The sequence below is a fragment of the Hyla sarda genome, chromosome 4 (genome assembly GCF_029499605.1).
Source record: "Hyla sarda isolate aHylSar1 chromosome 4, aHylSar1.hap1, whole genome shotgun sequence".
Lineage (NCBI taxonomy): Eukaryota > Metazoa > Chordata > Amphibia > Anura > Hylidae > Hyla > Hyla sarda.
In genome coordinates this window covers 299,294,198-299,312,497 of record NC_079192.1, presented here as the reverse complement: position 1 = coordinate 299,312,497, position 18,300 = coordinate 299,294,198, and the positions used below count along the sequence as shown (strand labels likewise).

At 42.3% G+C, this 18,300-nt stretch overlaps 1 protein-coding gene across 1 annotated transcript; it reads left to right on the top strand.

Moving 5' to 3' along the window:
• The first annotated feature begins 514 nt into the window (after window positions 1-514).
• B4GALT7 (beta-1,4-galactosyltransferase 7) lies at window positions 515-17,836 on the top strand. Its single transcript, XM_056574692.1, has 6 exons — window positions 515-1,034; window positions 5,141-5,476; window positions 8,289-8,514; window positions 14,612-14,695; window positions 17,029-17,133; window positions 17,515-17,836. The coding sequence occupies exons 1-6, from the start codon at window positions 985-987 to the stop codon at window positions 17,668-17,670; spliced, it is 957 nt and encodes a 318-aa protein (XP_056430667.1). The 5' UTR covers window positions 515-984; the 3' UTR covers window positions 17,671-17,836.
• Window positions 17,837-18,300: the final 464 nt, after the last annotated feature.

The following is an 18,300-nucleotide window of genomic DNA, read 5'->3' as shown; positions in this document are numbered from 1 at the left end:
CATTGCCGTTGGCTGCCAGGCTGAATCTCCGCTCACGGAATTCTGCGAGCGGAGATTCCGTTCACACTCCGTAGTGTGAACATACCCTGTTTCTCCAGCTGTTGCAAAACTACAACTCCCAGCATGCTCGGACTGCCAAAGGCAGCTGAAGACACACTGTTTGGAAAACACTACTCTGTAGGTGTGTAGGTGTCCCAATACTTTTGTCCATAAAGCTTATATTGGAGTTGTAGAACAGGAGTCTCATCACTATTTTACCCTATTTTTTGGGGGGCATTCATTGTATGATACCACTATGAATAGTGCAGTATTCCGCTAGTTTTGGCCGTGTAACAGCACACAAAACCAATATTCTGTAATAATATAGATGTATTGTAATAAGGAACAGCGCCAGGTTATCGTATGCAGACAGTAGGTCTAGCAGACAGCTTTCTACGAACAGGAAAGTTTGGCGCCGGAACCTTTAAGAGGCTACTGTGTTGCACGGGGGGATTAGTAAAGAGAAGGACCAGTGTGTAACAAGCCAGCGTGTAACGGGTAGAGGATCTGCGCCGGGGGCTATGGACTGTGCTGGGTCGGCTTAGTGTTCGGGTACAGCTCTGCTCGTGTGCCCAGACGGACGGACCGGGCGGGAGGGCATATGAGCGCCATACTGTGCCCGCTGCTTCTACAGAGACCGCCCGGGGAACTCTTTACTGCACGGACTTTAGAAGAGTTGTAGGACCCTGTAGATCCAGCCCTGGATGGTCTGAGGCTGTATATGGCAGCTGGAGCTCAGTAATATTTGGAGAGGTTACTATGTACATCAGATACTGACTCTATTACCCTTGTTATAAGGGGCCATAGCCTACAGGGGGTGAGGGGCTAGTGCCATGTCCTCAATGTGATGTGTGCCCCTTCAGTCTGTACCATGCTCTTATTTCTGGCCATAGATGGGTATGAGTATGTGAATCTCTTGTACTACTAAGCTGTATACCAGCAGAGATGTATCTGTCCCGGAGGAAGCCAGCCTTGTATCTGCGGGAGGACAGTAGGTGAGAATGCCCCTTCCCTTTTATCTATTTCACATCACTTTCCAATGACTAGATTGTAGTGGGTCTCCCTTCTCTGCCCTGTGCCACCATGGGCATGAAATCGGCATGATTCATACTGATACATAACTCCAATCACGCTCTGATGCCAGGGCATCTCCATATTCCGATCCGATCACGCTCTGATGCCAGGGCATCTCCATATTCCGATCCGATCACGCTCTGATGCCAGGGCATCTCCATATTCCGATCTGATCACGCTCTGATGCCAGGGCATCTCCATATTCCGATCTGATCACGCTCTGATGCCAGGGCATCTCCATATTCCGATCTGATCACGCTCTGATGCCAGGGCATCTCCATATTCCGATCCGATCACGCTCTGATGCCAGGGCATCTCCATATTCCGATCCGATCACGCTCTGATGCCAGGGCATCTCCATATTCCGATCCAATCACGCTCTGATGCCAGGGCATCTCCATATTCCGATCCGATCACGCTCTGATGCCAGGGCATCTCCATATTCCGATCCGATCACGCTCTGATGCCAGGGCATCTCCATATTCCCATCCGATCACGCTCTGATGCCAGGGCATCTCCGTATTCCGAGACTACAGTGATCAGGATATAGGTCATAGACTTATCCCATAGACTTGCATTAAACTTTCCAAAAAAAAAAAAATGAGTATTATGGTCGCTGTCATCTCAGGCTATTCAGTTGCTGGGAGATTTACACATATCCTGGTGTAGGAGCGTGATCTGAGTAATGCTTTAGGGTAGGGTCACATGTGTGCTGTATTTTGCTGCCTATTTTCAATCAATGGGTAGGAAAATACGCAGCAGTAAAATACGGCATGTGTGACCCTACCCTTAAAGTCAGCGGGCATTCTGACAGTACATTGTAATAGGTAACATTTTGGTCTGCTAAGAACAGCACAGATGTACTAGAGGTCTTAAGCTATACACGTTAGGCACCGTATATGACGTGTATGTTGGCCTTCAGTCTCTCCCATGATGGCAGATGTCGGCGGAGGGAAGGATTGATTTGCCTGTGCTGCCCGATCCTTTTGTTCTTGGGTAAATGAGCTGCTTTCAGAGGCTTTCTACCCTCTCCCTAACAGCTGACAGTTATCATACAGTGATCCCTCAACATACAATAGTTTCACCATACAATGTTTTTTTCTGGACCATTGTAACTTGAAACCAGACTCAACATACAATGTATGGACAGTCCAGATCTGTGAAATGTGTCACAACTGGAGGAACTGACCAATCAGAATGGGCCTTTTACTGGTAAATCACCTGTATTACTGAAGTGTATGCACTGACTGGTGTCTGGTAGCGCCCCCTACAGTCCAGGGAGGAATTACAAGTTCTGTACTACTTACCTGTGCCAGGGTTAGTTGCTCCTTTGAACACCAAGTAAGGGTGGCTCCATTTGGGACACTGTGTGCACTGTATAGGACCCTGAAGAAGCTCCTGTCCTCTACATAAACCATTGTTTCCAACGGCTGTCCGGGCATGCTGGGAGTTGTAATTTTGCAACAGCTGGAGGCTCTCTGGTTGGGAAACACTGACATAGACAGTGTTTTACAGCTCCCAGCAGATCTTTCTTACTTTTATATGCAAGGACTTGTTTTATCTCTCTTAGTTATCTACTTATTTTTCTTTAATCCTCACTTTTTCCTATTTTTGGATGACATTTTGGGGGCTTCAGAACCAATTACCAGGTTTCCATAGACTTCTGGTCTCAACATACAATGGTTTCAACATACAATGGTCGTCCTGGAACCAATTCATATTGTAACTTGAGGGACCACTGTATAGCCGTCCTCACATTTCCTTCATGGCTTCCATTTCAAAAGGATGACTGTGCTATTATGGTCCCCCTCCTCCGAACTGGTTACTATTGAGTGTGTCAAGTTTTTTCTTTTATTATATTTTATAGTGCAGAATGCTATGTTTTTTTGTCAACTTTTCTCACTATCTTCACAGACTGAATTGCAGTAAAAGGAAAAACCAGAATATAGGTTATATGGTATCAGGCCTTTTACAATAGGTGTTGGTGTGAGCTCATCCTCTTTACCCCTCTGCAAAGGTCACAGCATGCCTAGAAAACTTTCCTATAGAGTTCCTGTGATCTCTGATTGACCTGACAGGTAATGAGAACAGTATTTTAATTTTCATCTCTCTGCGGCATCACAAAGATCTGGGAACAACATTACAATACTGTTCTACTTACCTGTCAGGTCCTGGGTCCAGTGTGAGTACCCATATCCCGTGTTTCATGCCAGTCCCACTCCTTGTTCCCCAGCTTCTTAGTTTGAGTTGGTGATACAATGACCTTTCATCATATGGCACTGTGACAGACAACCCTGCACCACTGTTAGTTCCTGTCAGCTTTAAATTATTTAAAAAAAACCTCTTTCTGTGTGCATGAAGCCCTAATACATTCTCTGCTCGTGTGGTATTCTCAGCAGTGATGTGCCCAGACTATTGTTGATTACAAAGGCTCTGACTACTGTATATGCTCAGGGGCTCTCCTATTCATTTTCTATGAGTGCAGCAGTATAGGACACAAACTACTGAGCATACCTAGAAGCCATTCTATTTAGTTGTATACAGTTGTGATTGTAGTGGATGGCAGGTGGGCTACAGTGTGTACCTAGGTGCTGTCCTGTTCTGTTCTGCTGGGAGCTACTGTTCCTGCATAACCATGCTTCTGTGAACAATACAGGGGCATCTGCTTGAACAAGGCTACCACTTTAGGAGTGTCTGTAACCAATGAAACCAGAGGAAATACAAAGAGGGCATGGGATTGGAGTGTAAAATGTTGGGGAAAGACTGTCCGAATAAAAATATAGCGAATTGCCAACACTTATAAATCTACATAATGTGTCGATGCAGTAGGAATACCCCTTTGAGTAAGGCCCAGAAGAAAACAAACAGGCTTCACAGTCACAATGCAATATGGGCTACCCACAGACGGAAAACTTGTGACTTATGTTTCAGCATAGAGTAACATGAAAAATGTACGATCGAATATCAGTTCTATGGGAAAAAGAAGGAAGACGGTGGCTTAAAAACACTTGTAAGTGGATGAGACTTGTAGCAGGGTTGTGACAGAATTCCTGATAGGGTGCCATCTTATGGGGCTCTGACACCACACTGTGTAAACAATTGCGCTAGATCTTCTTTGAGAAAAGAAAAATGGTGGAGGATTCTATCTGTAATTTTTTTTTTTTTATCAGATCTTTTTTTATTATTTTTTTAACAAGTACTGTACAGCGTTCATTAAACAAGACTCCCTTTCTCCACTGAGGTGTGAACTTCATGCATCCTGATAGACCTAGTATATTCCTGGCATGTTCCCAGACCTTACACAGCAACTTGGTAGAGGGCGAAGCATCAAGGGGCACCTATTTCCAGGATATGTATTGGTATACGTCCCCAATGTTTAGCTATGAATATTTACCTGAAGGGCCTAAAGTCGCCACTCCTGCCCATCCTCGCAGTTGATGTAGTTGTGAGGCCAGTACATCCAGAGGTTCGACAGGGCCAACCCACCTAAAGCCTTTCCCCACTGCAGCGTCTCCAACTGGATTGTAGGATACCTGCCCCCACACAAGCTGTCTGAAGAGACATTGGATTTCTCTCTGTACATTTAATCATATTTTTTACTGAGTAGTATCTATCACTGCAATAAATAGCTGAAAATGTATTTATATGGTGGATTTATCTGCATGAACTTCACATTTATGTTACAGTTATGTCTGTATTATAAATGAGGTTCCTGGTGTATTTAATGTCTCTCTTTTTACTGTTACTTGGGGATGTGTAAATCCTGGCCCTGTATCTTAAGTGTATAGCCATCCACACTGTACAATGAAAGATTTCAGCTGTTTCAAAACTACAGCTTCCAGCATGCCCAGACAGCCTTTGGCTGTCTGGGCATGCTGGGAGTTGAAGTTTTCCACCAGTTTGGGGGCACACTGCTATAGACAGTCATCCATTTACCATATGACAGCTGCACAGCTCTCCCAACATCATGGTTCAACTTGTCTTTTGACTTATTAATGAACTTTACGTTTTTTTTTTTCTATTCCAGGTCAGGACTTTTTGGGATTCTGCCCAGAAAATGCAGCATCTTTAAGCTGTTCCTAACTTGCTTGCTACTTGGATTTCTTTCTATGTTCTGGCTGCAACTGAGCTGTACAAGTGATGTGAAGAAGCAAGAAGATGCACCACCCAAGCAGACCTGCCCCCCTGTTCCTAGAACTGTGAATGAGGATCCTTCATGGGGTCCACATCGTCTTGCTCTTCTTGTTCCATTTCGGGAACGGTTTGAGGAATTGTTAAGTTTTGCCCCCCATATGCACCAGTACCTGTCTGAGAAAAAGATTCGGCACCATATATTTATCATAAACCAGGTGGATCATTATAGGTTGGTATGGTCTCTTATACATTGTACAGTTATGACACGGTAGTGTGACGGCTTTCAGGACTGCCTGGGAGAATAGTGGGAGAACAAATACTGCATGCAGCCCGACGGACCCCATTGACTATAATATGCCCATCGGGACCCGTTGTTGCCCGTAGCACCCCGTCAAAATGATGAGCGTCAAACTCCCCCCCCCCAAAAAAATAAAATAAAATAGTTTTTGATAGGGTGCAACGGTAGTGTGAATGTATGCTAACCCCATAGTTTTTGTTACAATGGATAGTTAGATGAAATTGACCAAGATATCGGCACCTTCCTTACTAGTAGTTTACCTTCTACAACCTGTTAGTATGGAGGATTGATGAGAGCATTATTGTTTTTTTTTTTTTTTTTTTTTTTTTCTATGCATATTGGAATGCGAACAATAGAAATATTTGAGCTTCACAAGTATGTCTTCTCAACTTGCTACCTGTTTCTCAGTTCTGGAGGTATTGCGGCTGATAAGGTTAAGATCTCTATTCTGCAGACAGAGAATAGGATTTTTTTTATGTAGAAAGCTCTCATCCCTCACATACTGAACAGAGTTTAAAGGGGTAAATCAACTGGTGCCAGAAAGTTAAACAGATTTGTAAATTACTTCTATTAAAAAATCTTAATCTTTCCTGTACTTATCAGCTGCTGTATGCTCCAGAGGAAGTTTATTTATTTATTTTTTGTGCTCTGTCTGCCCACAGTGCTCTCTGCTGACACCTCTGTCCATTTTAGGAACTGTCCAGACCAGGATAGGTTTGCTATGGAGATTTGCTTGTACTCTGGACAGTTCCTAAAATGGACAGAGGTGTCAGCAGAGAGCACGGTGGGCAGACAGAAAGGAAATACAAAAAGAAAAGAACTTCCTCTGTAGTATACAGCAGTTGATATGTACAGGAAGGGTTAAGATCTTTAAATAGAAGTAATTTACAAATCTGTTTAACTTTCTGGCACCCGTTGATATAAAAAAATAAAGTTTTCCAGGGGCGTACCCCTTTAACTACGTGTGGACTACCAAACAACTAAAAATACTGACCTGTCCATATATAATAGGGCAAGAATGCTTCCGAATCTGGAGGCTGCATGGAAATCATACTTAATCACCTCCGAGCATATCTGAGACAGCCGGACTATCCAGAGTGCATACATGGCTTCTTGATGAGTGCATACGTGGCTCTCAAAGTTTAGTAGGCAGACATGACGCTTCTCGCTTCTGTTTGTGATCATGTGATCGCTGGTAAGCTGCAGTGTGACCTGTCCAGGCTGCACCAAGCACAATGTGTCGTACTGCTGCATAAGAATTGCTGGCCACAGTGACGTCCCACCTCAGCCAACGATTTGCTTAGCGTCAGTATAACACTTTGGGCCCAGATGGTCCTTGGGGATGACCGTCACACAGCAGAAAGACTATCGCATTGGGGGGAAGGGAGGAGAGCACTATTGGCGAGCTGGATTACCCCTTTTACATATGGTTTATACCGCTTGGAGAACAAAATAAAAAAAGTATTCCATAGTTTGTACCATAAAAAGAGACATGTCAGATTTGAACATGAAACTGTCGTATTTTATGTTATAAAATGGGCACATAAAATGTTTGAAAACAGCAACTGTGTTTGAAAAAAATAGAACCTTTAGGCCCCGTTCACACTACAGAGAATCTTCGTGGGATATATTCACAAGGGTTTCCACGTGGATCTGCCTTGCAGCACCCTTCCATTTATTTCAATGGGAATTCCACTGCTCAGTTCACACATCAGAAGTGCCGTAGTGGAACTTCCGTCAAGGAATGTGATTCCGGTGGAAGATTGAACATGTTTAATCTTCCAGTGGAATCCAACAAAAGAGTCCTGTTCGTCAGTGGGACGTCGTGTATGTCTGTGGAATATTGATGCAGACATAACTGCTGATACTGGATTGTTGTTGAACAACACAAATCCACTAAGGAATTCATGCAAGTAAATTCTCTTTGCTGAATTTCTCAGTGTGAATAAGCTGCATGGTGGAGATGAAAACATGTGCAAAGGAGAAAGGGACTAGTTACCCATAGCAATTAATCAGATAATTCTTTCATTTTTTAAAAGGCTTCTGAAAAATAAAAGAAGCAATACGATTGGTTTTTATGGGCAACTGGTCCACTTTTCCTTTGCACAGGTTTAAAGAAAAAGAAAAAAAAAATCCCCACCCATGCTTTTAGATACCCCAAGTACCTTTTAATGTACTTTTGGGGGGGGGGGGGGGGGTGCGGTTTAAAGGTAAAATTTGGTTAAAGGGTACCTCTCATCAAATAAACTTTTGATATATTTTAGATTAATGAATGTTGAATAACTTTCCAATAGCATGTTAATGAAAAATATGCTTCTTTCTATTGTATTTTTCCCGGTCAGTCCTGTCGGCAAGCATTTCTGACTCATGCTGGAGTCCTAAACACTCAGAGCTGCCAGCCTGCTCTGTTCACAGCCAAACAGGCTGTGAACAAAGCAGGCTGGCAGCTCTGAGTGTTCTCCCCTGTGAACAAAGCAGACTGGCAGCTCGTAGTGTTTAGGACTCCAGCATGAGTCTGAAATGCTTGCTGCCAGGACTGGTAGGGAGACCCCTAGTGGTCATTTCTTCAAAGTGGAAAATTAAATAGAAAGAAGCATAGTTTTTAATAACATGTAATTGTAAAGTTATTCTGCATACATTAATCTATAATATATCAAAAGTTTTTTTGATGAGAGGTACCCTTTAATTTGGACTTAAGTCACCAGTTGTGTAATAGGCTGTCATCTTTTCTGTTCTTTATCAGGTTTAATAGGGCTTCTTTGATAAATGTGGGCTTCTTGGAGAGTGGAAATGACACGGACTACATCGCTATGCATGATGTTGACCTGTTGCCTCTTAACCCAGATCTGGACTATGGATTTCCAGAAAAGGGTCCCTTTCATGTGGCATCCCCAGAACTGCATCCATTGTATCATTACAAAACCTATGTTGGGGGGATTTTACTTCTTACCAAACAGCATTATGAACTGGTAAGTATTTACTATTAACCTTAAACTAGATCGATAAAATAAATGTATAAACTACCTTTTAATGTACTTTTAAAGTGATAGGTACTTATGGCACATTGTTCCTTCTCAGCTGTCGTGTTGTCATGGAGAACTTGTTTTCAAGTAACCACCTACAAAGCTTGAGTATATGTGTGCAACATTTATTTATACACTGCTCAAAATAATAAAGGGAACACTTAAACAACACAATGTAACTCCAAGTCACACTTCTGTGAAATCACACTATCCACTCAGGAAGCAACACTGATTGACAATCAATTTCACATGCTGTTGTGCAAATGGAACAGACAACAGGTGGAAATTATAGGCAATTAGCAAGACACCCCCCAATAAAGGAGTGGTTCTGCAGGTGGGGACCACAGACCACTTCTCAGTTCCTATGCTTCCTGGCTTATGTTGTGATCACTTTTGCATGCTGGCGGTGCTTTCACTCTAGTGGTAGCATGAGACGGAGTCTACAACCTACACAAGTGGCTCAGGTAGTGCAGCTCATCCAGGATGGCACATCAATGCGAGCTGTGGGAAGAAGGTTTGCTGTGTCTATCAGCATAGTGCCTAGAGCATGGAGGCTCTGCCAAGAGACAGGCCAGTACATCAGGAGACGTGGAGGAGGCCGTAGGAGGGCAACATCCCAGCAGCAGGACCGCTACCTCCACCTTTGTGCAAGGAGGAGCAGGAGGAGCACTGCCAGAGCCCTGCAAAATGATCTCCAGCAGGCCACAAATGTGCATGTGTTCACTCAAACAGTCAGAAACAGACTCCATGAGGATGGTATGAGGGCCCGACGTCCACAGGTGGCGGTTGTGCTTACAGCCCAACACTGTGCAGGACATTTGGCATTTGCCAGAGAACACCAAGATTGGCAAATTCACCACTGGCACCCTGTCCTCTTCACAGATGAAAGCAGGCTCACACTGAGCACATGTAACAGAGTCTGGAGACGATGTGGAGAACGTTTTACTGCCTGCAACATCCTCCAGCATGACTGGTTTGGCGGTGGGGGCTGAAATGGTGTAGGGTGGCATTTCTTTGGGAGGCCACATAGCCCTCTATGTGCTTGCCAGAGGTAGCCTGACTGCCATTAGGTACAGAGATGAGATCTTCAGACACCTTGTGAGACCATATGCTGGTGCGGTTGGCCCTGGAGTGTGTCAGCAGTTCCTGCAAGAGGAATCGATGCTATGGACTGGCCCGCCCATTCCCCAGACCTAAATCCGATTTAGCACATCTGGGACATCATGTCTCGCTCCATCCACCAAAGCCACAATGCACCACAGACTGTCCCCTCATCAGAAGCATGCCCAGGCATTGTAGGGAGGTCATACGGGCACGTGGAGGCCACACACACTACTGAGCCTCATTTTGACTTGTTTTAAGTACATTACATAAAAGTTGGATCAGCCTGTAGTGTGGTTTTCCACTTTGATTTTGAGTGTGACTCCATATCCAGACCTCCATGAGTTGATAAATTTGATTTCCATTGATAATTTTTGTGTGATTTTGTTGTCAGCGCATTCAACTATGAAAGTATTTTATACGATTAGTTCATTCATTCAGGTCTAGGATGTCTTATCTTAGTGTTCCCTTTATTTATTTTTTGAGCAGTGTATTTTTCTGGTGTGATTTAAATCCACACAGCGTTTCTATGACAATGTTGCACAGAGCACATCAGATTCTCTCAGTAGTGCAGCCTCAGGTGTTGGGCCTACTGATATTATCTGCACTGCTACAACAAACATTTACATTTATAATGTACATTTAAGGGCCTATATATCTCTATCTTATGGTAAGTTCTGTTAGAGTATCTGGTTCAAGACATAGGCTTATATTGAATGTCTAATACTTTGTGTTATCCCTGTACTTAAGATGTAACAGATGATATTTGAATATAAGGGTCAAACAGGACTTGACACATGCGCACACACACATATAAAGAACAAATAACATGGTTTAGTAAAACTTCTTTCTGTATTTCAGCATATTAAAATCCATATCCATTGATAGAAGCCAACACAGTTACTATCTTTCACATTTCGGCTGTGGAGCCTTATTCGTAGAAATGTCTGTGAATAAGGCTCAGTGCCGAAACCAGTTAAACAGTGACAGTGTTGGTTTCCATTGAAGTATCTGAATTTTATTAAGTCAAAATAAAGAACCATTGGACCATTTTGAGCCAGAACGTGTTCTTTGGATTTAGTAGCGGAATTCTTCCAGTGGTCCATGAACATCTGGAGGCCAGGAGAGGTGAGACAGTATATTGTGTTTGTCTAAAGACTATGCACGCAGACGTATGTGTGTGCTAGAGGCCCTGTAAATCAGCTGACCAAGGGCTCGTTCACATTGCCACCTGTCTCCATTATAAATCCGTTCAAGCCTTTTGCAAACGGTTGTAAATGGATCCCATTGACGTCAGTGGGATTGTTTTACAATCCTTTGTCATCTGTTTGCACCTGTTTGGTTTCTATTCCGTTTTTTTACAGGAAAAAAGACTATGCATGAAGTATTTTTTTCCTCGTCAATAAAAACGAAAGAGAAAAGGATAAAATAAATGTAACATTGAAATCAATGGGAAACAGATGAGCCTTTAATGTCATCCATTTGCATCCGTTTTTCCAATCTGTTTTGGATCCGTTATTAATTTGGAGCATGCTCAGAAGAGGTGTGAGCAACCAGGAAGTAGCCAGACAAAAATAAGAACGGACAATAAAGGATACAAACTGATTAAAAACTGACGCACAAGGATGCCACTTAAATGGCATCCCTTTGCATCAGTTTGCTAGTATGGTCGGTTTAGTAGCAATGACGGGAGAATAGCGGGATGGAAGAGAACAGCCGTATGAATCTAGCCTTAAGAGGTCGTGATGCCAAAAGGGGTGTCACACCCCCTTTATTGTTCACCAGACAAAGCTCCATGCTTTTAGTAGCCCTGATATTACAGCTCTGTCCTAGTCACATGAATAGAACAAGGCTGTAGTGATATCTAGACCATCGGTCAGTGTAGTGCAACTTTACAGTGTATGAGGTCTAAAACAATAGTATGGTACATAGGTATTCTCTTATGTACCATATATAAATCACTATATGGCTATTAATCATGGTAGCATATAAAGATATTTCTTTTCACTGTCACTGTTTTCTTAATAACCTTTTATAGAGCAAATTATTTTTTTTTAATATTTTAAGTTTCCATCTCTCTCTATTATCTGTAGGCATTTTGAGGGCGATTCATCAAGAACTGTGTAGAGGGAAAAGTTGACCAGTTGCCCATAGCAACCAATCATATTGCTGCTTTAATTTTAGAGGCCTATTCAAAAATGAAAGAAACAATCTGATTGGTTGCTATGGGCAACTAGTCGACGTTTGCTCTGCACAGGTTTTGATATATCTCCCCCAATATCTCTCTCTCCTTTTATATCGCTTTCTTTTTATCTGTCAACTATAGATAGATAGATATTACACACAGTGACCTCTCAACCTACGATGGCCCCGACATACAATAATTTCAACATGCGATGGCCTCTCAAAGTTGTAGTTTTGCAACATCTGGAGGTCCGCAGGTTGTAGACCACTGTCCTATACTTTACATTGCGCGGATCCCTCAACATACGATGGTTTCAACAAACAATGGTCTGTTTGGAATGGATTACCATTGTATGTTGAGGGACCACTGTATGTATGTGTATGTGTGTGGAGATATATACATGCATATACAGTGGTCCCTCAACATACAATGGTAGTTCGTTCCAAACGACCCATCGTTTGTCGAATCCATCATATGTTGAGGGATTCGTGCAATGTAAAAAGTGCATTTAATACTCACCTGTCCCCGCCGCTCCGGACCGCGTCCTCACCGCTCCCGATGCTGTCCCAGGGGCTCCCGATGCTGTCCCGCTGCTCCAGCGTCTTCTTTGGGATCCTCCGGCTTCTTCCGCATCTTAGCCGGTGTCCGGGCCTCGCTTTCTGGTGACGTTATTACGTTGGTGTGCCGGGACGGCGTGCACAGCGATGTAATAATGATGCTGGAAAGCGAGGCCCGGACCCCGGAGAAGAAGCAGAAGACGGCGGAGGATCGCGAAGTGGACCTGTCCGGGATGCTTAAACGGCTATCCGACAGCAGCTTAAGCATTTTGCGCTGTTGGATAGCAGTCAATGCGATGGCCCCGACATATAAAAGCATTGTATGTCGATGCTGACATCGACATGCGATGGCCTCGGAGAGTCCATGGTATGTCGATTTGACCATGTTTCGGGGCCATCGCATGTTGGGGGGGTTACTGTATAATATTTTTTTTTTTTTTTTTTTTTTAAGCTCTGTCTGTGTGTGAATATGGTACTTCTAAAGTCTCTGGGGGAGATTAATCAAAACCTGTGCAGAGAAAAAGTTGGCCAGTTGCCCATAGCAACCATTCAGATGGCTTCTTTTATTTTCCAGAGGCCTTTTTTAAAAATTAAAGTAATCTGATTGGTTGTTGTTCCAAAAAAATGCAATTTTCTATGAGAAACAGGTCAAATTTGCCTGGGCACAGGTTTTGTTAAATCTCCCCATCTAACTTTCAGTTATATGGGGTCAATGTTGAAACCCTAGAATAAGATATCAGTAGGTTGAAGTTTCCTGTTTTATGAGTGTGATGAAGCCATACTATTGAACTAAAGAGCTTGATGAGGCAAGAAAGTGTGTAATAGAGCGTTGCTGATGAGGACAGGATCTGTAATACATGCCACGACTGTTCCTTCTCTAGGTAGTTAGACTGTGAAATAATTATAGGTTATCCAACGTTTTTCTATTCACTTTTATTGTCCTCTTTAACATGTTCATTGTATTCTTCAAACCTATAAAATAATGTGTCACGTAATGTGACAGCTGTTAAACTCTGAAATTGATACCTTGTCTTCTTCCTATAGACAGAAGTCTGTTACTGTAAGGTCATGTTCACATGCAGCAGACTTGTTTAAGACCTATCTGTGACAGTCCCATTCAGCAGAAACCTTGTCAGTCACAGTTACTATGCTCATGAGAACTGTACTACTTTTGACTACTTATATCATTGAACAATGTGCACTGTGATCTACTGTATTTTTCGCCGTATAAGACGCACTTTTTTTTCCCCAAAACTGAGGGGGAAAAGTTTGTGCGTCTTATACGGCAAATACACATTAAAACCTGTCCTATCGCGGCGGACCTTGCGGCCATCAATGGGCTAATACAAGACTTCAACGATCGCAGTGATGCCCTGTATTAACCCTACAGACGCGGCGATCAAAGCTGACCGCCGCGTCTGAAGCGAAAGTGACACTAACCCGGCTGCTCAGTCGGGCTGTTCGGGACTGCCGCGGTGAAATTGCGGCATCCCGAACAGCTTACAGTACACCGGGAGGGACCTTACCTGCCTCCTCGGTGTCTGCTCTGTGCCAGGATCCCCTGCATGGCTGGAGCTCTCCTTCGTCATCCTCACGTCGTTGCGCAACATGATGGCGGCGACGGAGAGCGAGAATACCTGGCAGCAGAGACGTTCCGGAGCAACAGGGATACCCCGGGGACGCGGCGACAGCGATGGAGGGCAACATCCAGGGCAGCGGTGATGGGTTCCGGAGTGGCAGGGACACGTAAGTATTTCCTCCTCCAGTGGTCTTCAGCCTGCGGACCTCCAGATGTTGCAAAACTACAACTCCTGGCATGCCCGGACAGCCAACGGGAGTTGTAGTTTTGCAACATCTGGAGGTCCGCAGGTTGAAGGTTCAGAATCTTTTTTTTTTTTTTTTTCCTAGATTTTTACCCTTTAAAATTGGGTGCGTCTTACATGCCGGAGCGTCTTATATGGCGAAAAATACGGTAAATATAGCTGTAGATCATAATATCAAATTATTAAATGGGAAATTAATCACTTTGCCTAATTACCATCTATGCTTGTTAGTAATGCATTCTAAAAGGTTATGTAGCTGGCACAGATTTATAAACGCTGAAAATATGTAATATGGTGCCACTTAAAACCAGTTGTTTAAAAAAAAAAATTATAATCATTATAAATATTTATATATATATATATTTTATTTCCTAAAGTGTAATGGAATGTCAAATCGCTTTTGGGGATGGGGTCGTGAAGATGACGAGTTTTACCGAAGAATCAAAGGAGCAGGGTTGCAGGTAACAACATATTTACTTATTAGTAGGCATACAGACAGAAGTATACATTTCAGGAACTAAAAAAAAAAAAAAAAAAAAGGGTATTCCCATCTAAAAGATCCACCATAAGGTGATTTTAGTACTTACCTGCCAGAACTGGGCATTTCCTGTTGCATTTTGTTCTCTAAACTACACATCCCACAGTTCCATGCTTGAAAGTTTGAGATCACTTTCCTTCTTCCCACACATCAGCCACCCCACCCATTGAGACATTGTTTTCTAACCAGGGGGCCTACAGCTGTTTCAAAGTTGAAGCAGACAGGCTCCCTCTGATCTCCTGACTTGTGATGTCAGGTCTCGACGCACTGCAACCTGGGAAATCCCGAGACATGAGTAATTTTTTATGCTGTTAAAAATAAATATTGGGGCGATCACAGAATTATGAGACCACTGTCACACACAGGTACAGACACTATATTATGAACTACACTAACTTTACAGCCATGTAGCATAGTCAAATAAAAAATATTCCTGGAATACCCCTTTAGGGTCTATTCACATGTACAATATTCTACGCAGATTGGATGCGCAGGATTTTCTGCTGCAGATTTCAATGTAAACTGACTGAACACAGCTTGAAATCCTGTGCATCATATCTGCACAGAATACTGTGTGTGTGAATAGACCCTTAACCTTGTAGTGCATGTCAACCTACACATTTTTGCAAATAGTTATAGTTGCCTTTCTTTATACCGTCCTTTCAAAGAGATGGGCTTTTTTTTTTTTGCCTTACCCTATTGACAGCTCGTTGTCTAGGTCCTAATCCGCCTCTGTGCTCTAGAAGCAGTGGTCCATAAGGCTGGTGACATAGCAGGAAAGTGTGGCAGGCAGGTTTGCGGGAGCACTGGCTGGTCATTTTATCTGTATGTTTACTAGTGACTGCTTCCTCAGCTGTGTGTATATCTGAGCCTAAAAAATAACCTTTTGTACCTGGAAAAGGTTTTTTTTTTTGCCTAAGACTCAAACACAACCCTCTTTTTGAAAAGGAGCCAATATTTTGATCAGTTGATCGAAAGAGATCCAACCACGACAAGGTAAAAATTTCCCTTGCAGTAGCCATATTATGCTATGACAATTCATATGAATAGCTGCCCATGTAACACATAGGTGTGCCAAGTTCACCAGAGCTGGAGGTGCTCTTATAAAGCAGCTGTCAATTCTGGCTCATATGAGCAGACACACTGCGCTGTGCGAGTCGCAGCGCGCATGCGCACTATACTCTCACATGGCTGCAGTTCTCGACCTGGCTCATGGAGCAGGGGGAGTGGCTGCGATGTGTGCAAGTACACCACGCATGTGCGGCAACTTGCACATCGCAGGGTGTCTGCTCGTAGTGGCGTATTGCCGCACTGAGCAGCCATATGTAAAGCCACCATGCAGCGGTCCTTCAGTGGCGGATCTGCAGCATAAAATACGCTGTGGTTCCACTCGTGTGAACGTATCCTAATAGAGCTTTTGAGCTGGGGTTCTTGCTTTCTTCACATTCATAAGCACTGTTTCCACATTATGTATTGGTCAAAGACAGACCAGGAATTGGCAAACATTGGCGGCACAAGAGTAGTGCAGAATCAATTAACAAAAGTAGATTTCAACTAGTTATCCTTAAAAAATAAAATAAAAAAACACTTGAATTGTAGACAACACTGCCTATTAAAAGGGTTGTATTACTTTAGATAAACATGTATGTTTTATTCTTGGTTCCTTATGTATTGTTCTGCCTGGTTATTATCAGGTTGCTGCCTTTTTGTAAGGAGCGCTTCCAAAAATAACATTAAGTTGGGAGTTGCTGGTTGTTCAGTTTTAAAAGTTGCACCAAACCTTCTCTTTAACACATTGACCTTTCAGCATGTCAGGTTTTTTATTTTATATAGGATTAGGATTCGGCAATATGTAATTAAACCATATATTCAAGGTTCTTATTTTCTTAGAATTGCATGACATCCCAGCAATTAACACAGCGTGTCGCCATCATAACAATGTGTCTATTCCGTATAATACTAGGCCTGTTTTATATTGAGCAAATTATAACTTGTATTTGGCAAATGACTGTTTTCCTGAACTCTGACAAAGACATTTGGCGATGAATGATACATTTATTGCACATTTTGGTGTTCACTTATGTCCCTGACCATTTATAAGTTCATTTCATGTAGCCTCAAATGGATTTACCTTTCCATTAGATGTACTAATATAGTTTTCATTTCTGTGAGGCATCTCTAAGCATTATGTTATTTGTACCATTTATGTTGCTCTTTAATCCACACTGACATCTGTTATCTGTGTTTATATTCCAGCTCTTTCGACCCACAGGAATCAACACAGGATACCAAACCTTCCGCCATATTCATGACCCTGCCTGGCGAAAGCGTGATCAGAAGAGAATTGCATCTCAGAAGCAGGTATAGTGGTTGTCAGGCATTGTAAACAAGCCAAAATGGACACTTTTATCAATTGAAAGTTGTACAGACAGGATAAAATGAAAAAGGAAAAAATGGTCACATGATATGAGATTCACATGACTTGTGATAAGAAAATTGCAGGGGGAAAATGCCTTAATGAAACACCTATACTAATACACCACTAGTTTTGGGGGTAAAAAATGCATCATGGAGGAGAAACAAGAGGGGGCAGTTTTTATTCATTTCATGCCAAAAAATTGTCTGTTCCTAGCCTGAATGTTGTGTATGATCCCTGATGTGCAGGTTTGGTATAAGCTAGAGTGCAGTTTTCATGCATTTACTGTATTCACTGTTAACATTGTATTTTTCTGTGTATTCTAGGAGCAGTTCAAAGTGGATCGTGAAGGAGGGATTCACAATGTCCAGTACCGCATTGAGTCTCGTACTGAACTGACTGTTAGTGGTGCCCCATGTACTGTGCTGAATGTACTGCTGGAATGTGACTTGAATGAGACTCCATGGTGTGCTTTTAGCTGAAATTTTAAAGATTTTTTTTTTCTTTTTAAGTCTCTTGAAACAGCAGAAACGAGCTGTATACCACCCCAAGGACATACAACTCTGTAGTTAGCAATGAACTGTTACAAATTTTATATATTGTAATAAAATTATGACCCATCTCGTTTTTTTTTCTTTGTTTTTTTTTTTGCATAAATATATTTTTTTATATTCACAAATAGTATTTTAAGGCTTTTTCATAGCAAGGTTTTAGTGTACATAGTAGATACCTTTTTGTATGTAAAGTCCATCCTTCATAATAAAATGGGAGCAACATGACTGCTGGGCTCAAAAATTGAAAGAATATTATTTTAATAAGTAAATGAGAAAACATGTAACTGTTAGGCTAGGTTTCCACTATTGATCTGAAAAAATGCCTCAAAAAACTGCCCTGTCATTTTGTACTCCCGAGATGAAGTTTATGTGGCTTTATGGTGGGTTTTAGTCTTGGCCCTTTTTGGCCCTTTTTTGGCCCTTTTTTACCATGACAAGTCATGTGATTATTTAATCATATGGCTCAATGTTTTCTATTGAAGAAATTGGAAAAAAAATGCCAGGAAAAACAGAAGTGCTTAACCTACATCATGTTTTATAGCTTTCATAGACCTCTAT